This window comes from Gadus chalcogrammus, chromosome 9 (assembly GCF_026213295.1).
Source record: "Gadus chalcogrammus isolate NIFS_2021 chromosome 9, NIFS_Gcha_1.0, whole genome shotgun sequence".
Lineage (NCBI taxonomy): Eukaryota > Metazoa > Chordata > Actinopteri > Gadiformes > Gadidae > Gadus > Gadus chalcogrammus.
The window spans coordinates 6125968-6152957 of NC_079420.1; the positions used below are offsets into that span (position 1 = coordinate 6125968).

At 45.8% G+C, this 26990-nt stretch overlaps 4 protein-coding genes and 2 non-coding genes across 7 annotated transcripts; 3 read left to right on the forward strand and 3 right to left on the reverse strand.

The window, feature by feature from the left end:
- Positions 1-1696: 1696 nt before the first annotated feature.
- trnat-agu (transfer RNA threonine (anticodon AGU)) lies at positions 1697-1770 on the reverse strand. Its single transcript has one exon. It is a non-coding gene; the product is annotated as a tRNA-Thr (tRNA).
- A 290-nt stretch (positions 1771-2060) lies between these two features.
- pus7 (pseudouridine synthase 7) lies at positions 2061-11123 on the forward strand. Of its 2 annotated transcripts, none has more exons than XM_056599281.1 (17): positions 2061-2147; positions 2353-2456; positions 2548-2880; positions 2964-3048; positions 3563-3679; positions 3883-4027; positions 6001-6112; positions 6540-6617; positions 6746-6874; positions 7301-7426; positions 7715-7776; positions 7905-8065; positions 8412-8538; positions 8703-8804; positions 9179-9308; positions 10023-10114; positions 10472-11123. In XM_056599281.1, the coding sequence occupies exons 3-17, from the start codon at positions 2576-2578 to the stop codon at positions 10606-10608; spliced, it is 1908 nt and encodes a 635-aa protein (XP_056455256.1). In that variant the 5' UTR covers positions 2061-2147; positions 2353-2456; positions 2548-2575; the 3' UTR covers positions 10609-11123. The 2 variants fall into 2 exon arrangements, with proteins under 2 accessions (XP_056455256.1, XP_056455258.1); XM_056599283.1 differs by having other exon boundaries at positions 2070-2158.
- Positions 4694-4767, reverse strand: trnat-agu (transfer RNA threonine (anticodon AGU)). The gene has a single exon. It is a non-coding gene; the product is annotated as a tRNA-Thr (tRNA).
- A 549-nt stretch (positions 11124-11672) lies between the features above and the next one.
- On the reverse strand, positions 11673-12755 carry LOC130389072 (endonuclease domain-containing 1 protein-like). The gene is made up of 2 exons (XM_056598735.1): positions 12513-12755; positions 11673-12251 (listed from the first exon to the last, which is right to left on the reverse strand). Exons 1-2 carry the CDS (start codon positions 12753-12755, stop codon positions 11688-11690), a joined length of 807 nt encoding a protein of 268 aa, XP_056454710.1. The 3' UTR covers positions 11673-11687.
- A 1800-nt stretch (positions 12756-14555) lies between these two features.
- Positions 14556-16759, forward strand: aplnr2 (apelin receptor 2). The gene is made up of 3 exons (XM_056598736.1): positions 14556-14598; positions 14845-16523; positions 16728-16759. The coding sequence occupies exons 2-3, from the start codon at positions 15035-15037 to the stop codon at positions 16757-16759; spliced, it is 1521 nt and encodes a 506-aa protein (XP_056454711.1). The 5' UTR covers positions 14556-14598; positions 14845-15034.
- A 795-nt stretch (positions 16760-17554) lies between these two features.
- hdac10 (histone deacetylase 10) lies at positions 17555-26935 on the forward strand. Its single transcript, XM_056598478.1, has 20 exons — positions 17555-17932; positions 18042-18176; positions 18266-18362; positions 18934-19031; positions 19131-19235; positions 19387-19455; positions 20896-21022; positions 21369-21434; positions 21530-21589; positions 21935-22024; positions 22352-22458; positions 22959-23026; positions 23788-24070; positions 24306-24396; positions 24538-24614; positions 24831-24887; positions 25045-25126; positions 25417-25605; positions 26484-26643; positions 26785-26935. Exons 1-20 carry the CDS (start codon positions 17868-17870, stop codon positions 26817-26819), a joined length of 2061 nt encoding a protein of 686 aa, XP_056454453.1. The 5' UTR covers positions 17555-17867; the 3' UTR covers positions 26820-26935.
- Positions 26936-26990: the final 55 nt, after the last annotated feature.

Genomic DNA, 26990 nt, shown 5'->3' on the forward strand with positions numbered 1-26990 from the left:
TTACACAGCCACTGCGGCTGACGCGCACACACGCCGCCGACCGCTGTATGCGGCAGGGGAATGCATGCTGCCGACGCCGGTTTGTGTTTCAAGCAAAAGGGGAGCGATCGCATGTATGCATGTATGCACCACATAGCCTACATTATTTTCATTTTTTGCACTACTTTAAATAGACTACGTGGGAGATATTGCTAAATAACATGGTTGTAACGGTCGATAGAATCGCTCTCCTAGCCCATTTGTATATAAAGCTGTCATTAGTGCAACGAGGCCAAGCTGTCACATCTGGCAAATCTTCTTTACGACCCCCCATCCAAGTTGAAGTATCCTCCAATGCTAGGTCACCACTCGAATGAAAATGTAGAGATAAACTTGGTAGGTGCGCTTTTGATATAAGAGACCCTCGGATTTACACACACACACACGGTGTGTGTGTGTGTGTGTGTGTGTGTGTGTGTGTGTGTGTGCGCGCGCGTGTGTGTGTGTGTGTGTGTGTGTTTGTGCGCGCGCGCGCGCGTTCGCGTGTTTGTGTGTGTGCCCATGTGTTTTTCGCCAAACATGAACCCATATCCCACACTGCCAACGCACCGGCACCGATGCCCGTTCCCAGCGTCATATGGCCAGACCAGCTGTCACGAGCTGATGCACACACAACACAACAAACCTCAAACACTTCATCTCCCCCCCCACCCCCGCCCCACTTACCTCCGATGGTGAGCAGTTTTTTCTTTCTTCCCCTTTGGCCTTCGTTTTCTGGCTTGAATAGCCATCACTTTCGGGTTCGGATGACATGTATGGTGACAGTGATGACGGGTGAGGATTAAGAGAGACAGGGGAGAAGCATAACACATAGCACATATCAGTCAGACGGGATTTCCCTTGGGGTCCCCGCATCATTAACCAAAAATCAAATTCAATCAATACAGCGTAACTGCACTGCTAAAGTATCGCCATTTCCTTCCACATGCCTGTAACCAAAACGGGAAAATATGTTCGTGGGCTGAAAGATACGCACCTTTTCTGGAGCTCATGTTTCCTCCTCTTCCCTTCAGTCGGAGCGGGTGGCTCAGCGGAGGGAGCCGGGTTCTCTCTCCCTCTCTCCCTCTCTCTCTCTCTCTCTCTCCCACTCTACTCTACTATAATCTCAGCTACTATACGCACACACAGAGAGAGACACAGAAAAACACGCACACGCACTCTCCTGTCTTTGCAAGGACGCGCACTCCCTCTATCGCCAGAAGAGAGAAAAACGTTCATTCATGGCATAATTTACGCATATTGAGTGGAGAAACTTGAACGCCATTGTAGGTCAATGTATTGATTTTGTTAATGTATTGGGTATATCTACGCATTCATGTGCAAAATGAAATCTTTACAAATATCCACAAACTACTTTTTTAATTGTACATAAACTGAAACGATTTTTAGGACTATCCTCCTTGTATTCAGCAACAACCTGCATTTCCAATACAAAATGTTTACTAAATGAAACACTTTGTAGGGCTGTGTAATGTGTTTAGGCCTATGCTGTATTGCCATGACGTTTCAAAATAATCTTCAGAAAAACCACGACCTACTCTGCTAAATGCATAAATCAAAGTAGAATGCACGGCACAGTTTACATATCGGACTTCTTCGCAATGGTTTGTTTCAATAGGTATTTTTATCTACGGTGAGACGGGTTGTTGATGCCAAAAGGCCCCGCTGGGATTCGAACCCAGGATCTCCTGTTTACTAGACAGGCGCTTTAACCATCTAAGCCACGGCGCCGGTAGAAGACCGACCGCTAACAGTCCTACTTGTTCAATTAGGGAGTAGGCTACAATTTTTAGAACTGACTTTTCTGTTCCAAGGGCTGCATCAACAAATCGCAGGTCTACGTGCATCGATAATTTATAAACCAATTTTTACACGTCACTTCATTTTTTTATTTTAGATATCATACAAAAGATACTCGGTAAGTATTTCATAAGGCTAGCATGGTCCCAAACATTGGTGAAACTGCTAGACGGTGCTGCAATTTGATTGGCAGCCTTGTAGAGGGCGGGATTTAGGGCGGGATCTGATCTGTTTCCGGAATTAATCGTACACGTGCAAGGGAAATCTGGCTCCGTTCACTGTGCGCACTGCTCTTTAATCCGCCACAAGTAGGTAGATGGTATGCTATCAAAAACAAGCCGCTCATGCATATTTTATATGCACTTACGATTGACTACACTTTTCTGCTTGCGATATTAAATTTAGCTCGTTAGCTTGGCCCGGTGCGTTGTTGACACCACACGTTGAACTGCGTGACCGACGATTTGACAACAGCGTTAATGTTTTCTATATCCGTTAACCCTTGTTTTGTAGTTCTTACCTCTAATCAATCGCTGGATTTGCAACGGCCGTTCTGTGTGGGGAAGAACTCTTTTCCTCCTTCTGAATCCGAGCCTGTGTTTTTAATTTCTATAACGGTAAGTGAATGCCAACAATATGGCAGTGTTTCAGCCTCATAGTATGCTGTCGCTACAACGATCAAACTTTTACCGTCGTTCATTTTAATAGGTTGACTGGTTTGTTAACTTGGGTGACCATGGAAGAAACGGAACCCGCACTGGTCCCTGTCCAAGGAGGTGAAAAGCGCGTCTGTCCCGAGGAGGAGAAGGGGGAGGCTGTGCCTTCGAAGAAACCCAGGGTTAATGATAATAATGGAGGCAAATCCAAACATCCAGTCAAAGATGATGAGGATGAGGAGGAGGAAATGCCCAAAGATGAGGAGGAGGAGGAGGATGGAGAGACCTTTGCGGACATGATGAAACATGGGCTGACAGAGTTGGATGTTGGAATTCTCAAGTTCATCAGCGAGCATAAGGGATTCTCTGGTATTCTGAAGGAGAGGTAAGATCTAACCAGAAGTTAAAAGTATGTAGTTATGTTAAACCATTGAAATACCTAACCTAATCATGCTTTTTGTGTTTTAGATATTCGGACTTTGTTGTTCATGAGATCAACAGAGAAGGCAAGACTGTGCAGTTGGATGACCTATCCATTCCTCCAGAGGAAGAGGTGAGGTGTCACTTTTGAACTAACTAGTGCAGTGCCCATTCGAAATGTTCGGAACAAGCTGAATGCCTGGTCTCTGGTATTGCTGCTTGCAGCTTTTTTGTGAATCGCTCATCCAAACAACCTCTACACTGTGCCTCCATTTGTCCTCGGCAACATACTCGCGAAGAGTGAGGTTGATGGTCGGATCAACAGTTGTCTTGATATGAATGACATACTTACAAAGACTCCTTCCATTATTTTTCGATATCAAACTGGAGCAGCAATGTATTGCCCAACCAAACACTAGTCACATTTATAGTAAATGTGCAACTCCAAACCACTACTTACACCTCCATAATATATATGCATGTTGTTATTATATATATTGTGTGTGCAGTATTTCATAAAAGTAAGTTGCAAGTCATGCAAACTCTGGCCCTTTAAGATGGATGTATCCTTCGACATCTGGATTGAGCGATTAAGTGCAGGCCCAGATGAAACGATGCGGGATGCTCACACATAGGTTGTGTTGTAGGAGGCCCCAGAGCCTGAGCCCGCAGCAGAAGACCTTGACGTCCTGACCGAGGAGCAGAAGAAGGAGCTGGGGGAACTGCAGCTGTTTAAGAACAAGGAGGGCGACGTCTCCATAGAGGTGTGTGTGTGCTTGGCAACAAGGGTGCCCTATTTCCACAGGTGGATGCACATTTGAGGGATTTCCTAACATACTGGTGGCCAGGTTTCATGCAGTTCATCAAGATGATCAATTTTAATACATTTCGCCCATTTTTTTTATTTGGCTAAACTGTTTTCTGCGGTAAGAGAATGAGAAGCCGGTGTGTCTCCTGTCATCGGTAGGTCGTGGACGACACCAAAGAGAAGCGGACCCAGATCCACAAGGCCATCAAGACCCAGTTCCCCGGTCTGGAGACAAAGACTGAGGAGCGGGACACTCACAAGTTCATCGTGGCCTACCATGCCGCGGGCAAGAAGGCCCTGGCAGGTAAATAGACCGGTCAGGAGTAGGGTCCACGTGAATGGACATCCACTAGGCCTCTGGAAAGGGTAACGGGCTAGCTGGTGTCAGTGGTTTGGATGGGTATGTTGGCATTTCAGATGGCATGTATAGAGAATGAAGGGGAATTTCGACGCAGAACTTTGACGGTGAAAATGTTAACAATTTCAAAATGAAGTAGAATAATGTAGAAGGATTTAGGCAGCAGTGGGTTATACCACTCGCTAAAAATAAAGGTTAATTCATTGCCGCACACAATTTACACCTCTTGAGTGGAGAAACTTGAACTCTATTGTAGGCCTGTGTATTGATGTTATAAATGTATCGGGTACCACATAGCTACACGTTCATGTGCAAAAGCAAATCTTTACAAATATCCACAAACTACTTTTTATGTTCACAATTTTAAGTAAAATTAAACGATTAATTAGGCCTATCCTTCTCAAATTTGCAAACAACCTGCATCTCCAGTACAAAATGTTCACTAAATGAAATGCTTTTTATGGCTGTGTGAAGTGTTTAGGCCTATGTGCCTAAACACTTCTATATGCCGATATGAAAGAATGCACGATATAGTTTAAATATCAGACTTATCGCTATTGTTTGTTTCAATCGGTCTCATTATCTGCGTTGAGCCGGGTCGTCGATGCCAAAAGGCCCCGCTGGGATTCGAACCCAGGATCTCCTGTTTACTAGACAGGCGCTTTAACCATCTAAGCCACGGCGCCGGTAGGAGTTAATGTGTAATGGTATATTGCCACCCATACTCCTACCTTTGAATGTATGCAACACTTTGAGATTTAGCTTCATAGTTAGACTTTAAAAATAATAATAATAATTTAAAGGAAAATGATTTTTATAGCACTTTTCTACAATGGAAAAACCTGTCCATGTCACATTTGATAACTATTTCCTGTCGTTTCCTGGTGTTTTGGTGCATGTTCTTGAACGTGTAGCTTGGCTTTCTCTGCCCTCGTGCATGTTGTCATCACGGGCGCCTCTAGCACAAGACGATGCCATGCATGCAGAAGAGAACCATGTGTCTCATGACATACCTGCATGTTGCAGTGATTTGGTTCAGGATTCTCATTGGAAAGCTCGATTTGGTGTCAAGCCAAGCGCTTACATGTCTTGCAGTGGTTCAAATGTCCTCCACCTTCGACTGCAATACCTTTGAGCCACAAGTTTGAAGATTTCGGGCCACAGAGTACAAACTTTAATGGAAATTAATAACAAAACCGTGTGCCTTGATAGATTAGACATTGCTATGCCCTTACAATAGAGTTGAAATTACTTAGAATCAGTGGTATCCATGGTTTGTTACAAAATTCAAATTGTCAAGTTTTTAGCATGAAAAGTAAACACAATTATTAGCATCGTTAGAACATAATTATTCCTGCAGAGGATTTATTTATTGACCTGGGTTAATGTGCTGCACCTCATATTACTTCATCCCCCACCCCGAGTTGTGTATTCTGATACCAACCACTGCCACGCCAGCCCTTGCACGCCCATCTCATTCTCGACGGCCTGCCCCCTCCAACACGGACAGAAATGTGTGAGCAGCTTTTATTTAGTAACGTGTTTCTGTCATCCCCTTGCTGTTCCCTGGTGGGGGGCAGAGGTCAGAGCCACAGCAGGTAAGAACTTGATGTCCACTCGGCACAAAGGAAGCAGTTTTCTTTTTAAATAATGACTTTCAAACAACGGGTGAAAATCATATTGGCAGTCAGAATGGACATGGGTTTAAACGCTTTTCCCTAAAAGCGTGAGTGTGCTTGGGTACGCTGTACTGCTTTTAATCAATGTGGTTAAGAAGTTATTTTGTTTCCAATATTGGTTGTATCCGGGGCCGTAGCAGCCTAATGCAACTACAGTCAAGTGGCTGTTCATTTATGTTGCTTCTAAAAGGGTTCTGAGCTCTGACCATTGATAACCTGTTATTTTGTCTCCATTAAAAGCACCGCGGAAACACTCCTGGCCCAAAAACCGCGGTGCTTTCTGCCACTTCGTGCTCTACAAGGAGAACAAGGATACTATGGATTCCATCAACGTTCTCTCCAAGTTCCTCAGGTGTGGACCCCCCCCGCCCCACCCCCCCCCACTGCACTTCATTCATCCTTCAACACAAGATCTGGAAAAGGAAACTATTCCTTACCACTCATGTTGGTTTTCCCAGCATTTATTAAGCAAAACAAGGTTTTATGGTCCTTCTACTTGCCACCAGTTTTGCCTCTCTGTGACATGAGTTTCATACCACAGAGTAACCAAAGGTGTTTTTAAAAAGATGGGCAATGGGGCTTATGGGAAATGACTTTAATAAAAAAAAAACGTATAGAGGAGATGGATAAACAACATCCAATATTCATTGTATTCTATTAATTTGTCAGAGCTGAACCTTAACCTTGTCGAGTCAGTTTAGTGGAGACCCTTGTCCCCCTCTTTAAAAAGTGCACAAAATGGACCAAGAACGGGTTCCTAAGCGTGCTTGTCTTTCCAGGCTCAGACCGAATGTCTTCTCCTACATGGGAACCAAGGACAAGCGGGCCATCACCGTACAAGAGATCGCCGTTCTCAGGTGAGTCTTTAGATCTATACAGGACCACAACACTCCCTCCCTCTTTGTACGTTATTGGTGGTGTGATAAGTGTAATGATTTGACTTGACTTTCCACGGCACAAGGTAACCATCCATCTCCTTCCACAGGATCACTGCAGAGCGACTGTCTCACCTCAACAAGTGCCTGAATAACTTCAAGCTGGGGAACTTCTGCTACAAGAACCATCCCCTGAAGCTCGGGGAGCTCCAGGGCAATCACTTCACCGTGGTCCTCAGGTCGGTGCAGACTGGTTGTGTCGGGGCTATGACCTTTACCAGGGTGTTGGTGACCTTGAATAGTTGGTGGATGGCAGGGCTTTTCTCATGAGGGTGTTCACTTCAGATGGGTTATGTTAGCGCTGCTACTAACTTCAATTTTGGTGGAGTGTCATCAACCACAATGCAGCGAGTACGGTCATTGTCTGAGCATCATATTTTAAATATTAAGGACGTGCTGTAAATTTAAATGCTGGTTCTTAAGGAGCAGGTATTCGTTAGGATGCCTACAGCTAGACTGGAGACATCGGAAACATCCAACCAATAATTTTTGTAGACTATCCCGCCTCCATTGTATCGTTCTCCTCGTCCTCCTTGTCACTGTAGTGTATCCCGCTGTTCAGAACGGATGGAGTGTAAAACCTCCGTCTTGTGTCGTGACATCAGGAACATCTCGGGAAGCCAAGAGCAGGTGGAGCAGGCCCTGAAGTCCCTGAAGGAGACGGGCTTCATCAACTACTACGGCATGCAGCGCTTCGGCACCACCGCCGTGCCCACCTACCAGGTTGGAAAGTAAGAGCCCCCCGGTCAAACTGAAGTGTTTTGTGCCTCGCAGTCCATGGCACATTCTAAAGCCAAACCTGCACCTATTGATGGGCTATTTATTTTCATGATTTTGCACGATGTCCATGTCTTCTGCCCCGCGAAGCAAGTGTTCTTCAGATACGTCAGATACAAATCTGAAGAACACTTGCATGGGAGAAGTGTGTGTGTGTGTGTGTGACGCGTCATTTTACTACATTGTGTAACGCTTTATTGTTGAGGCCAAATTGTTCACTGTGGACTTGTTTATCTCTCCAGGGCCATCCTGAGGAATGACTGGAGCGAGGTGGTTGACCTCATCCTGAAGCCGAGACCCGGAGGTAACTGGGAAGGGGGGGAGGGAGGGAGGGAAGAAAGGGGGGAGGCAGAGATGTTCCTTCCGTCGTGCAGTAAACGTGGATGTAGTCCTTAACACTCTCTTCCCCCCCCCCCCCCCCCCCATCTCCAGCGGAGAAGGGCTATCTGGTGCGGTGCCGGGAGGAGTGGGCCAAGTCCCAGGACCCGGAGGCCGCCCTGAAGAAGCTGCCGGTCAAGCGCTGCGTGGAGGGCCAGCTCCTGCGGGGCCTCTGCATGTACGGCAAGAAGAACGTCATCACCGCCTTCGGACTGGTGGGTCTTCAATTAGGACCTGAGCGGCCTGGCAAAAGGACTCTCAACAGCCCCTCTCAGAGCCGGCCCACCCTCTGGACCAAGTGATCTCTGATCACTCGCTCTGTAAATGTAGATACTAGATATCCGTCTTTGTGTTAAGAGCTGTATTGTGCAACTGGTTGGAGCTAAATATGTGTAGTTTCAGAGAGGCAATGCAACGGGATAAGCATACAACGGTTAAAACGTTTTTGAGATTAGCTTTGTTCCCTTTACAATAAGATCTTTCCAGATAAAGTGTTTTGAAGCGTTGTTCTCCTGGCTTCTCAGTAACCGATGTTTTTTTTTTTTATATTTGTCCCTCCAGATCCCGCGTAACAACCGCCTGATGTACATCCACAGCTACCAAAGCGTGGTGTGGAACACCATGGTGAGCCGCAGGATCGAGGCCTTCGGCCTGAATGCGGTGGAGGGCGACCTGGTGCTGAAAGGAGGTAAGCACTGCTCAGTTCGGCTTCCTCGTCATGGGCCTTGGTCGCCTAGCGGCCATCTTGGTTCTACACGCTAGCCGGTTGGGAAAACTCAATGTGGACTCCGTCTTCAGTTCAGATTAAACACTAATCCTGAATACTTGCTATTACTTCTCTTGTGTCTATAGGCACAGCACACATGTTATCTGCAGAGGAAGCAAAGGGCCTCTCTATCCATGATATTGTCATGCCTCTGCCTGGCTATGACGTCATCTACCCCTCCCACCATGGTAAGATCTCTGTAGAGACGCAGGACATATTGATAAACTCAGGACATATTGCGAAACTCGGGGCATATTGCTATACTCAGGATATCATATTGTTTTGGATATTTCCAATCCTTCCGTCTGAAGTAAACCTTGGTGTTATCTTCGCTTTAGTAAAAAGGTAGATTCCAAATATTGCCCGATCCAAGTGTTGGCAAACCATTTTCTGCTTACATTTTAACAAAAGGATTTTAGCTTCTAAAAAGGACGACCAGTGCTTGTAAAAACAAAAATGGAAATTCCACTAAAATGGATGTTTTCAAGCAGCAAAGATGATCTTGCAAAGTGTACAAAGTGCATGTTGTGAACGAGTTGCTGAGGCCCTGGTTGTGTTACAGTGGGGAAAGGCTACAGGGAGATGCTGACGGCCGACGGCCTAGACATCGACACCATGAGGCACAAGGTGAAGGACTACTCGCTGGCCGGGGCCTACAGACGCGTGGTCATCCGGCCCAGTGACGTCAGCTGGTCAGTAAGCCCCGCCCCACTCCCCAGATGCATTATTAAACAAGCCCACCCTTGGTTCACCAATTGCTCTCTGGTCTCACAGACTGTTACCGTTTGAGTCATAACAAAAGAAAATAGATAAAAATGCTAATCTTGTATTTGCGATTCTTATCGCTACTCTGCGCTCAAGGTGCAGCACTAAACTGTTTCTTTTTGGAGCTACTCTGATTTGGATGCTATATTTTGATTCTACTCAGACTTAGCTTGCTAACACTTAAAAACATCTGCTTGAATGATGATTGTAATTTGAGCAGACGCTTCAAAATCAACCAAATTCAGATGCAGCTCATTTAGAAGATAAGGGTTATGCATCTTATTTATGAGTTTACTGTTCTACAGCTATGTTTGCAACACAGAACGGCATGACAACAATACACATGAAAACACAGAAGTACCTGATCATCATAGTAATATTAAACTACACTTCCCCTTCTGTTACACTTATCATCCATACTCTATGCACCTGGGTCTCTCCTTGTTCCCTTATCATTTTATTTGTCTTTAACATTCCTGCTCTTAGTTTTTATATTGACAAAGCTGGGTCAGAAGGAGGCAACTATAAAAAAAACTGTTGGCAAGTCCCGTTTATGGTCTAGTAAGGTTGAGATCTGGTTAGTTATATTCCAGTGTAGTGTGTGTGTATATAAAGTGTGTCTGTCTGTTCCTCCATACCAGGGAGGTGATCCAGTACGATGACCCCAGAGTCTCCCTGGTGCACACGGACGTGGAGAAGCTGGAGGACAAACCGGGCCCAGTGTTCAACACCGGTAGGTCAACTGTGGTTTGTCGTGTGCTTCCCAGAGCTACACCTAGGATGTTCACTACAAGTCCTGGGGAATCATGGATATAGGATAGGAACGTAGGGATCAATGATCCGTCCTTTTCTAAGGTTTTCTTACTGAAAATTATAGTCACGCCTTCATTCATCTCCGCTGTTGCCTCACAGCTGTGAAAGATGTTTCATTTGACCAAGGAGAAAACATTTAAGCGCATAAATAAATACTGTCCCTAACCCTTTGACCACAGCGGAAAGTCCTCCATTGATAAACATTATTCACTACATGCATTATTCGTTCATTCATTATTTGGCCTAATTGTTTGTTTTTCTGACCCCACCCTAACAGAGGGCAAGTACCGAGCCCTGCGCATGGAGTTCTCCCTCCCCCCCTCCACCTACGCTACCATGGCGATCCGGGAGGTGCTCAAGATGGACACCAGCATCAAGAACCAGACCCAGCTCAACACCACGTGGTTCAACTGACCTCCAGGACGAGAGGAACTGGACCACTGTTACAAGCTGTCCTGCAGCCGGGCACTGTGGCGACTTACTGACGTGAGTGTGGCGTGTGTGTGCGTGTGTGTGCGTGCGTGTGTGTGCGTGTGTGTGTGTGTGTGCGTGTGTGTGCGTGTGTGTGGGGGGGTTCTAGGTGAACTTAAGTCCCCCCTTTTTTAAGTAATGTTCTGTGATTCTATTCAACAAGACGACTAAGCAGCAATTTATTCAACTCCTTTTTTCTTTTTCATCCGGCAGTTTTAACTCTTTGCTTTGTAATTGTGTTTTTTATTTGGGCTACATGCTCTTAGGCATTACTTGATTGACACTTGGTCCTTTTTGAAAAAGTTTAATTCATTCAAATATAAATACGTCATACTGCACCGAATATCATGGGCGCTACTTGTATAGAAATCTTTTTATGATTGTAAATTGATTTGCCTGGATTGGAGAGTTTATTAAATGTTGAATGAGGTACTAAGAGTGAGATTGACATTTATTTATTCATGGTGATTGCCCTGACATATTTCTTCACAATGTGGTTAATTTCATACAATAAAAATGGTGATTAATTTTTAGCACTATGACATAATGCTGGGTGAGCTCCCCCTAGTGGTGCTAGGTGGGACTGGCCACATCTTGTGCAAATAGGCTAACATGTCAACATCCTTACAGAAAGGAGGTAAAGAAGATTCATCCAACTCAATTGTCTATACAGAGTTATATAACTATATGATACACTTAGAAGGTGGGGGGGAATAAATAAAACATAGTCCACGCAGACATGACTGAATTGTAAATACAGGAGATGATACAAGTTGTGTTCCTCTCCTTCCTCTGTACTCCAGTATCAGACAAGGGCTGAGTCGGGCAGTGGGTGGGACGACACAATGTCAAACTATTCTTCTATATTTGGTATTACATGCAGCCCTACTACTGTAAGTAAACCATGCCATAAACTGGATAACACCAGTTGTGAAGCAGTAGCCAATTATGGCATTGCAGTTAATTACAGTGCATTATTATTTAGTGTGAATATTAGAGATGAAACAAAATTGCCAGCTCTATCAATTACAATCCTTATAAAAAATATTGACCTTCTTGCCAGTCGCTCTCTTGATGAAGTCCTCCAACTGCTGGACGGACGTCTCCTCCACCGTATTGTCCAGCCTTCTGTTGCGCCCCAGAGAGGCGAACGCGGGGAACCGGGAGAACTCGTGGTACGGCGCGTTGCAGTCGTAGTCGTCGCAGCAGTACGCCGACCACACATAGTCGGGAACGGCCACGCGGTCGGCGTCGAAGCGACGAAGGGCCCTTCCCGAGGTCAACACTCCGGTGACGACGTACGCTGTGCCCCGGCAGTAGTTGTTGAGTCGCTGGCGCGTGACCTTCTCCTGCGCCGCCCAGGGGCCCTCGCTGAACTCCTTGATCAGCGGGACCACGTTGGTCATGGTGTAGGTCGCCGCCTGGTCGTCGAATTCGCTCTGGTGCTGGTCCGGGTTGAGCTGGCCACGCACGATGTCCACGGTGTCCCGGTAGTCTTCCAGCACCGCCTGAGCGTCGTCAGCGCTCCGGTGGAGGTCCCTCTGAGGGAACTGCTCCATGTCCCGTGAACCCGTGGCTATGGAAAGCTGAGGGGAGAAGCCGTTACGTTTTGGGAAAGTTGACCTGTATTCAAGCACTTGGGTTACGGATGCCTTAATGACATCCTAATAAAGTCCATGGTTGTGAAGTTATTGTGTCGGTTGAGGCCGTTTTAGAATGAGATTTAGTCATGATGCGCAACAGGTTCACTGAATGATTTCAAAAAAGGTACACAAAAATAATCAGTATATTATCGTATACTAATACATAAGTAAACTACTAAAAGGAAAAAATCTCCAATAGACCACCTGTGGCTCATACATCCAAGGAACGTCGACCTTCCGGGAACCGTCGGAGCGCTTGAAGGTGTAGGCAGAATAGACGGGGATCCGGTGGAGCGTGTCGTACAGAGTCACAAAGCGGGCCTTCCCATTGTAGTACTGGCAGATCAGCTCCAGCCGCGGGCCTTGGTTTCCCTGTGGCAGCATGCTCATGTACAGAAACTTACGGCAGGCGGGGACTAGCTTTTCCTGAAGGTCCCCTTGTGTCATCGCCACCCAGACGAGAAGAATGATGAGCGTTGGAGCCACAGAGGGCTTTTCCATGACGGTTTATTTTGTACCCCCAACGGTGTTAAGAATTAAGCAATAGTATCTCTGGATGGTTTCTTTCTGTGGAACTTGCGCTATGCCACGGGCAATATCTCTGTATGTATGCAAATTCTTATCTTATTCTTTGTAACTTTTTAGTGATACTGCTGTAACTGTCTGTGGTGGATATCAAGAAAATGCTGAGTTCATATTTCTTTAAGGGCAGCGCAACAAAGAACTCATTTTCACTCTTCATCCATTAACTAACGTTCACAGCTTTTGGTGTGAACGCTCAGTTAGGCCTGCTTCAGATATATAAACTAAAACTCTTTTGGACTTACAGCTGAGAGATATAGGAACCGCATTAAAATAGAAGGCATTGTACCGATTTTTTACCTCCAGACATAAATATAACCACACACAGCAAGAAATACATCATAAGCTTCTAATAAATAAATGAAGAGGGTTCTGTATGCAAGAGAGAATTATGTACATAGGCCTACTGTGTGTATATAACTACAAAAGTCTACACATTCAATCCATTAATTTCATGTTGAACACAACGCATTGGTTTGTGACTATGTACATTATAAGGGGCTGGCAATAAAACCCTAATTCCATTGTGAAACCAGATGACCCAATCTAGGCTCCTGTTTAACTGCATCCACTCCCAGAGGCTTTCCCATGACAACCCGTGGCTAGAAACATTGTTTCCCAGGTCTTACTTTTTCCTTCTTTCAGACTGCAGTATTGACTTAGCCTTTCACTCTTGTTTGTGTTTACCGCCAATCTCCAGTGTAAGGGAAGACCGTGGAATGTTTTAGAACAACATCTGGTCCAATAACGTCAGGTTCATCTTGGGGTAACCCCTTGTCTCGCTGGAAACCAGCCACTTCCTGTTGACAAACAGGGCTCATCAGCTTGTACCCATGTCCTCTCAAAGTGACCGGCATACAAAGTCTTCCTGTCCGTGAATCTAACCATCTGTCCGTCTGCCTGTCTATTAAGGATATTAAGTGTCTTCATGGGTCATATTAATTACCCCGATATGAGCTTGATAGTGTGTATCCTGCCTACGCATATTCCAGTGTCTGAGGCTGTTGGCCGATCATGTGACAAAAGCAAGCAATATATCTTGAGGGACAGAGCACATATTTATAGTGATTGTTTGTTGTCTGTTCAGTAAGTTTCAGTTTGTTGTGCTGTAGACACATAGGGATCGGATCAGTCAGGTCAACTCAAGTTGGCTGAAATCTTTGAAGTTGTGTCTCTTAGCTTGCACCATTTACATACTGTATGCGTACCCCATTTTCTTTTTCTAAGGGAGTTTCTGTCTCTGAATTGCAAAGATGCCCTCTTATGTTTGCCGTGTGTGTGTGTGTGTGTGTGCAAAGATTGTTTAGAAGAGTGTGAATAGAATATGAATAGAAGAGTGCTTCTGTGTGTCTATGTGTGTGTGTGTGAGTGCGTCTGTGTGTATCTTGGTAGGGGTGACTGTATGTCAGTGTGTGTGGGGGGGGTGGGGGTTATTGTCTGTCTCGGGAGGTGAGTGTTTGTGTTGGGTGGGTGGGGGGGGGGCGTATGCAGATCTCGTAAGTTCTGTAGGGGTGGTCCTTGCATGGGAGAGAGAGAGAGAGAGAGAGAGAGAGAGAGAGAGAGAGAGAGAGAGAGAGAGAGAGAGAGAGAGAGAGAGAGAGAGAGAGAGGGAAAGTTGCACTGCTATATATATTGAGCCGTGGGTTACAGTCACGCCTTCAGTAGTGAAAAGGAAGATGATACAGAGGCTACGCAGAACACTGATGAGGTAGGTGTCATATAAACATCAATTCCTTGATAATTGTGGCTCATGTAGTTTCAGGTGATGAATAGGGCCGACATTTAAGTGCTCAATTGTGGAATAGGGAGTGACATTTGTTTTAAAAGGTTGTATCTTGTATGTATCTATGCATGTCACGCATGTGTGTTTACACTCTGTATCATTGGATGGGACGACGTGTTTCTGAGAAAGATGTAGCAGTCATTTAATCTGGTTATTTCTCTCTGTCCCCAGATTGATATAATTGGTGAGAAAAAATGAAGAAAGAAATTTAATAGAAAGGAGAACGTTTCTTTGTATCCCAGAAGACAGATATATATAAACACAGCCAAGCTACTCATCTTTATTCTGGATCATCGGTTTTGGCCTCTCAACTCCAACATTTTCAATGGCACACCTTCTGCGATAGAAGTCGGATCTACCGATGGAGACCAATATGTCCGACCCAGGGTATGCCTCCTCCTCCTACCCCTCCCCCCCCCCCCCGGCACCCCCCCAGTGCGACTACACCGACTGGTCCCCGTCCTACTCCATCATCCCCTCCGTCTACCTACTGGCCTTCCTGGTGGGTTGCCTGGGCAACGGCCTGGTGCTCTGGGCATACCTGAACCGGGCTGAGGGAAGGAAGGCCGGGCGGACCTCCAGAACCACCGGCGCCGCGACCGCCATCAGCAGAGCGTTCCTCGGCAAAATCTTCCTAAGCAGTCGATACGACGTCCGCTCCGGTGGGGGTCTCCGTGGAGACCGCCTCGACGGGACCTTCGGCCGCTACACAGCCACACCCGGCGGCGGCGGCGGAGCCCCTCCTACGTCCTCCGTTCCGTCCCCCCCGCGGCCCCCCCGTTCGCTGACCGACTCCCTGATCGCGAGCCTGGCCTTAGCCGACCTGTGCTTCCTGGTCACTCTGCCCCTGTGGGCGGCGTACACGGCGCTGGGCTACCACTGGCCGTTCGGACAGCCCCTCTGCCAGGTCAGCAGCTTCCTGACGGCGCTCAACATGTACGCCAGCGTGTTCAGCCTCAGCATGCTGAGCGTGGAGCGCTACTGGGTGCTGATTGGGCGGCAGCACTCGGGCCACCACGCCCCCAACGGCCGCCCCGGCAGGACGCGCTGGGTGCTGGGGGGAGTGTGGGTGCTGGCCGGGGTTCTGGCGCTTCCCGGTTTCCTGCTGCGCTCCGTCATAGAGGTGGAGCTGGGGGAGGACGCCGACGCCGACTACGACTACGACTGGACGCCGGGGCCCACGGAGCCGTCGGCGTTCCCCGGCGGTGACGTCCTGCTCTCCTGCCAGATGGACTACTCCGTGCTGATCGGCGACGACCTGTCGTACCCCGAGCGGGAGCGGGCCAAGCTGTGGTGGGCGGCCGCCCTGAGTCTGAAGTCCACCCTGATCGGCTTCCTCCTGCCCCTCGTGGTCCTGCTGGCGTGCTACTGCTCGCTGGCCCACCTCCTGAGCCGCCACTTCGGCCGCGGGCCCCGGCCCGACCGCCGGCGGCAGCGGCGTCTCCTGCGGGTCATCGTCAGCCTGGTGCTGGCCTTCTTCCTGTGCTGGCTGCCGCTGCACGTCAACAAGACGGCGGACCTGCTGCTGGAGCTGGGGCTGGTGCCGTACTCCTGCTCCCTGGACCAGGCCCTGCTCGCCGCCCAGCCCTACGTCACGTGCCTGGCCTACCTCAACAGCTGCCTCAACCCGCTGCTGTACGCCGCGTGCGACTCCTCCTTCCGGAGGAGGTGCAGGGAGGCCCTGCTCCTCCAGTGCCCGTCGCGGAGGACCAGGAAGAGGAGGAGTCAGAGGGGGTCTAAGGCGCGCGAGGAGGCGCCGGCCGAGGGAGGAGGAGGAGGAGGAGACGGGGAGGGGGAAGATGAGAAGAGCTCCGCTTTTCCCACGAGAACTCAGGAGGAGACGGCGGATGGCAGCGGGGGGGAGGGGGGGAGGGAGGAGGAGGAGGGGGGAGGAGGAGGAGAAGGGGAGGGAGGAGGAGGAGGGGAGGAGGAAGGCGAAGAGGATTGATGTGGCGTAGCAGGCCAACATGCCGTCGTAGAGTTCACATTACAACCCTGACTCAGACATTCCTGTTGCTGTCCCGTTGACTTTATGTGTCCCATGATGGGTTCAGTCGGAATGTACTGGAACCAAGTACTACAATAGTTCAAAAGAAATGTGACTCACTGAAAATAGACTAAATCCCAAGTGTTTAATGTTATCTTAGCATGTTTTGAAGCCGATGTTGGATTTATGATCCGTCATCTTTGTATTCTGTTTTTTTGTTTGATATTTGGATACAATGTCACAACGTGGTTGGTTGGACGGTCCCTGGGGTCCTAGTCTCACATTGATCAACTACTACATTTCAGTCTGAGACTGGATCTGGAAATAAGCCCCACATTTCATGTGATCTGTTATTATAGTGTTTTGTTTTTGCTGTCTTTGTGTTTAATAAAAATATTTTTAAAGATACAATTCTGAAATGTCTTTTCAATGGCAAACCTGTGTTATGTTTCTTAAGAAAATAGTTATTTATATCACAACTCTATTATGAGTATGCAATTGTTAACATGTTTTTTTTTTATGGTTTATTATGTATGTGTGTATTAACAGCTGTGTTGTTATATGCTCATGCACTTCCTTTGTCCATTTTTTTGGTTTGCAAGCAGATTATTCCAAAACAAACAATATTGTTCTCTCCAACATATCTAGCACATTTTTGCTTTCAGAATATTGATTTTTGTTTGCAATGCAAAACGTTTTCCACTCGACATGAAGACACACATGCACCTACATCTATATCCAGTTGCAGAAATTAGAAATTTGCACTTCTTTCAACTCCGTTCACTTGCTGATGCTGAAATATCAGGTATCGGCTCTTCCAGAGTCCCAGACCACGCTGGGGCCGGACGCGGAAGCGGTGTTTGAATCAGCGCGCGTCTTGTTGGCGAACTTTGTGAGTGCTGAGGCTGATGTGGGATTTCTGAACGTGTCACGTGACATAACAAAGATGTCTCCGCCGGTCAAAGTTTGATCTGCATTGATCTGCATACGGCTCCACGATACAACGGGGATTTCAGTGAACTTTGGTATTCAGTATAAAGTATATTTAATAGTAGATTACATTGAAGGTAACAGGCACGTAGTTGATCTTCCATGCAGAACCAATTTCGGGGGATAAACAACTGGACTTGACTGAAAGGATTTCTGTCTATTTTACGTGTTTCCTGTGCAATAAATCGGATACTAAGTGTCGCATCCAACTCATCCGATGAAGATGGGAACGGCGTTGATCTACGATGAAGAGATGACCAAATATAAACTCCTCTGGGTTGAGTGAGTAGGCTACATGAGTATACACACGCAATTTGGCAGCGCATCAATTTCACCTGATCAAACTGTGATCGATCTATGCATTACGTAATCTTTTGCTTTGCCCACACAGCCCGGTGTGTAAAATCGAGGTTCCTGAGCGATTGATAGTGAGCTATGAAGCTTTGGTGAAGAGCGGTCTTGCTGATCGGTGCGTCTCCATCCCCGTACGAGAGGCAACGGATGCAGAGATCCTGTTGGCCCACAGGTTAAAGCTAACAGCCCCCAAACCCTCCTTAAACACCAGAAATACCTCGAAGATATTGTGTCATAATGTGCTTTGGGTCCATTTAACAGTGAGGAGTATCTAGAGGCTGTGAAAAAGACCCCGTACATGCACCTCGAAGAGCTGATGACCTTCACCCAGAAGTACGGCGACGTCTACTTCCACCCGGTTAGTTAGTATGAGGAATTCTTTAAGGAATTTATGATTTTTAAAGCCATTTCATTGTGTGGGATGGATATTGATTGATCTTTAAAGTAATTTGCATCACGTGGAGGCCGAACTGAAAGTCGATAATTAAAACATTCAAATAATATTGCTTGCTTTTAGTCAAACATGGATGAAACATTTCCCAAAAGCTTGCTTAATTATGAACATTCACTGAGATAGTTAGGCATTAGATAGCCGTCCCTTGGACTGAATGCCAACTTATATCTCACAGAAATTACAAATGACCCCTCCAAGGACACTCTTGGTTTCAGTTCATATGAGTTCAACAAGCACTATTTTAAGTGTTATTAAAGTAGTCTAGAACATTTAGAAAGCGTACAATTTATCGGCCTATGTGTAAAAGTTTAGGATAGGAGTCATAAATAGTATTATTAAAAGTTGTATCTTTATGGGAAGTTTATTTTTGGACTCTTTTGTAGGTCTACTACTGCACAGTAACGAGTTGTATGAGCCCCATTCAGTACACAGATCTACCACTAGGAGGTGCTCTGACCTTATTTTACCGTTGCAGAACATCTACCACTGTGCCAAGCTGGCTGTCGGTGCCACTCTGCAGCTTGTGGACAACGTTATGACGGGGAAGGTCAGGAACGGCATGGCACTGGTCAGGTGAGATCGGAAAGTGATGGTTTATTCACATAAGCCAGTCATTTTAAGTTTCTATGTATCACATTGTTTAACATGGTTTATACAACCTTTCGAATCCAGACCTCCAGGGCACCACAGTCAGTCCAGTGCCGCCAATGGGTTTTGTGTGTTCAACAATGTGGCCATCGCAGCTCAATACGCCAAAAAACACCACAAGGCAAAGAGGTGAAATTAAAAATATCCTTCCTCTTGTTCCTCTATCCAATCCTGTACTTTTCCTGTACATGCCTGTGTAATGGATACAAATATGATCCGTCTGTCTGTCTGTAGGAAATAAAGTTTCCATAACTTGGTAGTGTTGTTTTGTTTGGACCAGGGTGTTGATCGTGGACTGGGATGTCCACCATGGACAAGGTGTCCAGTACTGCTTCGAGGATGACCCAAGGTGAGGGTTTTATTTGTATTGTCTTACAAACGGTCAAATCTCATCACTTAGACAGTTAGAGTCAGACCGTTTGTATATAGTCAGTTCAGCGGACGCTTTTATCCAAAACAACATACATGAATCAATATTGGAGCATCTAAGATGGTTTTTCAAGTGAATAATATGCGATGGCATAGCAAGAAGTGAGAGAATGTAATTATAAATGAATTATATTCCCAATATGCAGTAGGCCTACAACATTACAATATTTAATGGATGCAATCAGTCTATAGCCTACATGACAACAAGCACACAAGCACACAACAATCTTTAATAATCCGATATGTTATAGTAGCCTATTCGTAAAGCAAAACTTTAGCCATTGCAGCCTCCTGCAAACAACAAACGACAATAATTGGCACCAATCTGGGGCACTTAGAAGAGCAATCAACAACTGCATAAATGCCAGGTATAGCCTATCGGAGACTGGCACGCAATCAGTGCACTTGCAAATGAGAGCCTGCAGTATGACCAATCGTGTGACATTGTTGAACCATCCATCTACAGCAAATACGATTAGACAGATACATCATTGAACACATTCACAAAGCATTCGTCCAACCACGGCGGATGCTGACAACATTTTACACAACAACAACAACATTTACATCACCACGGCAGGTGCGCTCTCTCTCTCTCGCGCAGTCTCTCTGTCTCGCTCTCGCACGCACGTAAACAATCACTCCAACTTCGCCAACTCCAAGGCTAGGCTGCTTCACTAAGACCACAATCAACCACAAGGCCTTCATAACCATGCAGTCTGCCGAAGCGGGAAAAGACATGCACGCGCACAGTCGCACACACTCATTTTATGCACAGTGCACCCTATGTCCCAGTTCTATCATCGCATTTCCGTCACTGCAAAGATTTAAAAGATAGCCTCTTACCTTAAGTTAGAATAGACCCAAAGTGTGTGAGTGATGCACTCTGGTTTAGCTTTCGCTTGCTAGCCGTTTTTAGTATGACTTTTCAACATTATGTCTTTCTTCTTTTTGGCGAACATGGCTAATTTGCATACGCTGGCACCGCTCGGCAAAAAAAATAAGCTATTTGTGAATAAATATTTTGAAATCTGAATACTGGACATGGTGAGCTTAAAAACATTTAAGTGACCATTAGTGACAATAATATATATATTTTTTTGTTTCTGATACATTTTGAGACCCCCCTCCAAATGTTGCTTTTGAGGCTTTTCCCCCGGACTCCCCCGTATTTCACACACTGGTTGTAAGCTACTGAGTCCACAAATATTTGAATTCCTTTTTATTGATATGATATTATGTAGTAAGCAGTCTAATCTCAAGACATAAAGATCTTAAAACAAGAGTCATCGTTATATCATGCTGCATTAAGCCCGTTCACCATTCAGTTTGTTTGTTTGTTGTTGTTGACATTTCCCAGTGTGCTTTACTTCTCCTGGCACCGCTATGAGCATCAGAGCTTCTGGCCCAACCTGAAGGAGTCAGACTTTGACAGTGTGGGGAGTGGGAAAGGAGCTGGATTCAATGTGAATGTGCCTTGGAACAAGGTGAGCCACAAACAACACATCGGGTTGGATTGATTAGTCTCCTGTTGGGAAAACCTTTGTCTTTTATTGTATGGCTCTCTTGCTGTGAGGGAACCCTGGCTGGAACTATCTCACTTTTAAAGGCCAATGAAGATAACCTGATCTTGATAAAGATTACTTGAAATTATTAACTGTTTAACCTTTTAACAAAACAAATCAACTGTCATCCGCAGTGTACCATATCATGTCCATAAAGAAAAGTATATGTTGAAGATGAATTGTTATTTGTTTATTGTAAAAATAATAATACATTTACAATTTGGTATGTTTGTGTAAAACATGTTTCATTATCTAACACCTTTTCTAGGTGGGAATGGGGAACAGTGACTATTTAGCAGTTTTTTTTCACGTTCTCCTACCTGTTGCGTATGAGGTGAGAAAATCAACCACTTTTTCACACTTTGCTTGTTACCCCCTGAAGCCTAATGTTCAAATGTGTTATGTGTTTTGTTTTGTGGTTTCCTTCAGTTCAGCCCAGACTTGGTGTTCATATGCGCTGGCTTTGACTCAGCCATCGGTGACCCTGAGGTGAGATCTTGAACCATAGATGTGTGGATCAGTATCGTTGACATGTTTTACATGGTACGATACAAGGATTCATTAGCGAACCTCAATATCTTCTGTACAGTGGAAGTCTTACCAAGGCACGAGTAATCTACCAAGTGAACAAAATAACATTTAGCAGCGATAATGGCAAAAAACAAAATATTGTGGCAAAATGAAAGTATGAATCTAAAAGATTTGGTGCATAAAGTGTTCAAGTTATTTATAATTTTGTTAACGAGATGTTGTACAAGTAAGTAAATCAGTGTCTCTGAGCATTAAACCATAAGGCATAAAACGGCCCTAAAGTGTTCTGTCTCGTATTTTTAGGGTCACATGTCTGCGACACCGGACATCTTCGCCCATCTCGCACACCTCCTCATGAACTTAGCCGACGGCAAAGTGTGTGCCGTTCTGGAGGTCAGCGCATACTCCTCTTCTCTTTCTCCTGCAAATGTCTCCTCCTCGTCAAGAACTCTTTTACTGTTTCCCTTCCCAACCCTTAGTATCAAAACCTCATGTTGACTCATGTCGTCCTCTAGTATTTAGTGTTAATTTCGGTTCTCATGCTGTTATGTTCTCTTGTTTTATTCCGAAACAAGATCATTTGATCGGCATTTTGTCCCGTCCGATCAACCTCTACACTTGGTTCCACACTCTCTGCTATTTCCGACATAACTAAAAAGAGGCTGTGCTGTGCTGCATTGTACTGCATTAGTGACACACATTGTTGCTGACTTATCGCAGGGAGGGTACAACCTGACCTCTCTGGCTCAGTCGGTGTGCCAGACTGTCCAGACGTTGCTAGGCGATCCCGCCCCACGTCCGGTCCAACTCGGTGGTGCCTGTGAAAGGTACGACCTTTAACCTATCAGAGATGCCAGTTTTGCATAACGGGAATGAGAGTTTTAAACGCTGTCATTTAGGGCTGGCCGATGAATCGAATTTTGATCGCGATATCGATTTTTTTGGCGTCAAACGATCACACAGTTAGCATAATCGAGTCGTTCGTTTTTTTTTTTTTCGTTTCATGTTTTATAGAAAGGGCAGACCAGCTGGATACATATTTTTATATCATTTAGATTGGAACATTTTCTTTTTGACCATTTTGTGTATTTCTTAAAGGCGAAATTCCAGTTCTCAGTTACAAAAAAGAAATTCGGAGAGACATGCTGTATAATTACAACATGTTTTCATACTCAAAGATAATAATCGTTTGAATAACAGTGATTTCAATATGGAGCAAAATAATCGTGCTTATGATTTTTCCCATTATGGAGCAGCCCTACTGTCATTTTTTAAAGGTTTTAACATTTAGATGAAAACTGTTTTGTGTTTGTCTTTCCTATTTTAGTGCACTTGAGTCCATACATAGTGCCCGGGCAATTCATAAGAAGTACTGGTCCTGTCTGCAGCATGCAGGTATGTCTTCTCAACACCCACTTTTCCCCCTACTTCTTTTAGAGATCGATTATACATGTCTATACGACACCAATTCTAGATATCCATCTAGAGTTCAGAACGCTTAACTTACCTCTTCTGGTAATGTAGTTATAGGCCCACTTACTAGCCACACTTCTATGACTGGCTTTAACGGTCTTCATTTCTAATTTCGTGCATGTACCAGGAACTTGATCAAAGGGTCATTCTGTTTCTCTTTTGTCAATTGCTTCTAACAAACAAAAAACACATTGTTGTCAAGTAAAGCTAATTTGTCAACCCCTTTATCCAAATGAGGGCCCCACATTCAGTTGAATGTTGAATTGTCTTGCGCACTTGTTCTCTTGAGCCACGCATGAAAACCTTTTCAGTGTACACTAAATTTAATGCTCTTATCAACATGGAGAAGTGCATCGGCTTGCCTTGTGCAAATTTTTTTATTGATAACAACATTGGCATATACTGATCAAAACAGGAAGATACAAAAAAAAGCCTATAGTGCAATTAAACAATGAACATACAAACATACTGCCTTGAACATAGCAGTCAGGCTACTGCTTCTTTGTTTTTTTTTAAATATGAATTTGCGTTAATCGCGCGATAAAAAAATTAACGCCGTTAAAATTGGATTGCTTAAACGCTGTTAATAACGCGTTTAACTGACAGCCCTAGTGTACACCGATAACCTATAACCCCAAGCCATTCAACCGACCATCCCCATCCCGTCCCTGGCCCCTCCACAGCTGCCCCCTTCCCTGAAGAGCCCAGCTCCAAGAACCGCAGGCCGGCCCAGCAGGGCGGCTCCCAGGGGCCCGAGGGCGATGCTGGAGGGGACGCCCAGAGGGAGGAGGAGACGGTGGAGGAGGAGAAAGAGGAAGAGGAGATAGTGTGGCCCGAGCCTCTTCGGCGCGTAGCTCCGTCCCTCCGCAGCGCTCTGCTTCTCCCCGACGCCGTGGAGTGCCCGGACGGCTGCGCACGCTTCAGCCCTGCCCACGGCCCCGGGCCCCTGGAGAGGGCCCGACTCAGGTGATGAAAGTCACTTTGGATGAGAGTGACTGCTAAGAATGACTAGATAGTACAATTGTTATTATAATAATTGTATCGATATTATTATTCATTTATAAACGTAGCGTTTAATACATTGATTTGGTTTGCAACTTTTATGATTGAAACGTTGGAATGGAGAACAGAATGGACAAAAATGTCTCTTCGTGATCCGGTTATGTTTTCCGTCGCTCATGAACGGTTTTCATTTCACTAGGGAAAGCTACCTCAAAGAGTCGGAGGACGAGGCTAGCGTGACGTTGCTCTACAACCTCACTGCCCTGCTCGGACAAATGGAGAAAAACGAGGTACAGCATTCGTCTGTGCAAGATGCATGAATGTATTATTATATATTTATATATATACAAGTGCAATTTCCTCATGACACCCTTTTATTCTGTATCACTTATCTGACCTAAATTCCCTAATGTCACATGATCACCCACCAGATTCGTAACGGCCTGGCGTTGGTTCCGGATCTTTCCATGGCAGCCACGCTGCTGACCTCAGCATCTCTCTCCAAACGGTATGACTCTAGCCTATTAATTACTATTTACCTTATTTTAACCTACTTATTCAGGTACTTCATTGAGGAACAGGCAGGGTGTGAGAAAGTAAACACACACGCATGTCATTAAGAAGCAGGTTCAGCCTCATGTATCTTGGCTGTGGACAGCGGGGATTGAACCCAGTACCTTCTCTATTGGTTCCATTATTTGCTGTGTGTCTGCGCTCCCCACAGGGTATTGCTGGTGTGGGTGGGTGAAGGGCCGGTCCCAGCTCAAATCATAGAGGATGAGTGAGTACCTGCTCACGTTTCTTTTGATTAAGGAAAACCTTTACATTCACTTTAATCGTACTCTACTCTTTATCAAGAGGAAATGTAAAACCTGTATAATACTCCCATGGTAATCAGTAGAAAAAATGAGTTCCTAAGTGATGATTGTTTTCTACAGAAAAACACTAGTGGTGCACATCGACAGCATGGAGCCACACGAAGCACAGTCCAAATACTACATTCCCATCCCACTGAAGAAGGTATTTCCCTCCTAGACAGATTGGCTAGCGTCATACCCTTCCTGTCAGGGAAAGGGCACAAGGACAAAGCATGCGTGGAACGTTGAATGGAGTTCTAACTTCCTATGTTAGAAGTGTTTGTTCATGTATGTGCCGCTACATGCCTGCGATGGTCCCACGTGATCCCATTTAAATCCGTGACACGTATCCCCCCCCCAAACGTGCCACTTGACTTCCCATCCCCAGCTTGCGTTCGTGCTTGTTCTCCTCTGATTGCGACGGTCCTCCTGCGGTCCCCTTTTTCCCCCCAGGGTTGCGGGGACACGGCGGGCGTCGTGCAGGCCGTGCTGGGCCTCCTGCTGCCCCTGGGATACCAGTACGAGCCGGGTCTGGCGCTGCTGGCCCGGTTGCCGGGCTGCCAGGTGGAGGGGGGCCTCTGGCAGCAGCTCACCTGCCTGCTACAGGGCCTGGCCCTGGGACACACGCTGGTACTGCTGCAGGTGGGTTCCTGGCGGGGGCCTAAGGGGATGCTTGGCAGGGACCAACGTTCATAGAAGTGACCACGACTGCTGTGGACGTAGTGATTTGCATTCATTTGTGTCCCCAGTATGTTACGTTTACGTTGAGGGCATTTAGCAGACGCTTTTGTCCAAAGCGACTTACATTTGTCAAAATAAACTGAAACAACAGAGTCGCTATCGGTACGGAGAGGATGTTCATAGAACCAAGTGCCAAGCACTTAGAATTGCTAGGTTAACCCATTCCCCGTATACAACAAAGATAGCTTGGAGAAGATGCTACACGATCCTAAGAACCATTGTAATAATTTTTTATTGTAATATATATATTTTTTGCAGTTTTAAAGTGTTTTAACCGAAACAGCGAGAACTTATGCTTTCTCGAAGCCCTCGCTCATTCATTTAGCCGACTGCTTATTTCTGGATCACATGATATTGATTCAGATATATGCATTTTATCCATCCACTAATCAACATGATTCCGACTCATCCACTATGGTCGGCGAAACCAGACTGTACACAGAGTGTACATTCATGTCACGCGTTCCCATGCGGAAGCCATTAACTCAAGGTCCCTGCCTTAACCCAAGTACCCTTGAGCAATCTGCATAATCCCTGTTCAGTGACAAACAGCCGCCATGACCGCCTGCCTGTGAAGCCCTGGATGTAGCGACTAAACTGTAATTCACCTCATAGGCCCATAGGGGGCTCACCGTGGTTGGGGTGCAGAAAGGCAAAGCACACGGCCCCCTTTCTGTAGCGTGTGTAGCTGATGTCTTTCTTACCATCTTTTAGTTTGGCCACACCTAGTGTATCTTGTAAACATGCTGTGGTTCATTCCTCACGTATTTCCTGTGTAGGAGAATGAGACCGCTCCAGTTGGCATAACGGCCTCTGGTCTCCTGGGGAACGCCGCCCCCTCTCTGGGGCCCCTGGTTGCCCCCGGGCCGGAGGATGTGGGGTCCTTTGAGAGGCTGAGACTCAGATTGCAGACCGACTGGCCTCTACTGCAAACCACCGGTACATTCAGGGATTGGAAATGAATGTGGTATCAAAGAAAGAGGACATTGGTGATCACGATACAAACCTTCACTGATGAGTGTGAGGGTATAAAGGAAGCACTCTTTTAATTGAAATGTTTGTTTTTGTTTTCTGAAACAGCACCGGAGAAAAGGAGAAACAAAATGGACTGCTGAGAAAGTTCTACGATTCTGATTTGGATTTTTCTTGATACATCTTAAGATATTAAAACGACTGACATTTTTTCACAAATGTCCTGTCTTGGATTAATAAAGTACATTTTGTAACAGTGTGTTCTGCTAATTAGCAAACCAATTTAAATGTTCAATGCTGCTATTATGCTTGTT

Bases quoted from the DNA above. Each gene is read 5' to 3' on its own strand.
- pus7 (XM_056599281.1), top strand. From the start codon at position 2,576: ATGGAAGAAACGGAACCCGCACTGGTCCCTGTCCAAGGAGGTGAAAAG. The intron at 3,049-3,562 runs GTGAGGTGTCAC...GTTGTGTTGTAG, and splicing joins CCATTCCTCCAGAGGAAGAG to GAGGCCCCAGAGCCTGAGCC. The intron at 8,066-8,411 runs GTGGGTCTTCAA...TTGTCCCTCCAG, and splicing joins TCATCACCGCCTTCGGACTG to ATCCCGCGTAACAACCGCCT.
- LOC130389072 (XM_056598735.1), bottom strand. From the start codon at position 12,755: ATGACACAAGGGGACCTTCAGGAAAAGCTAGTCCCCGCCTGCCGTAAG. The intron at 12,252-12,512 runs GTGGTCTATTGG...TTCTCCCCTCAG, and splicing joins CTTGGATGTATGAGCCACAG to CTTTCCATAGCCACGGGTTC.
- aplnr2 (XM_056598736.1), top strand. From the start codon at position 15,035: ATGGAGACCAATATGTCCGACCCAGGGTATGCCTCCTCCTCCTACCCC. The intron at 16,524-16,727 runs GCAGCGGGGGGG...TGATGGGTTCAG, and splicing joins TCAGGAGGAGACGGCGGATG to TCGGAATGTACTGGAACCAA.
- hdac10 (XM_056598478.1), top strand. From the start codon at position 17,868: ATGAAGATGGGAACGGCGTTGATCTACGATGAAGAGATGACCAAATAT. The intron at 18,363-18,933 runs GTTAGTTAGTAT...TTACCGTTGCAG, and splicing joins GCGACGTCTACTTCCACCCG to AACATCTACCACTGTGCCAA. The intron at 25,127-25,416 runs GTATTTCCCTCC...TTTTCCCCCCAG, and splicing joins TTCCCATCCCACTGAAGAAG to GGTTGCGGGGACACGGCGGG.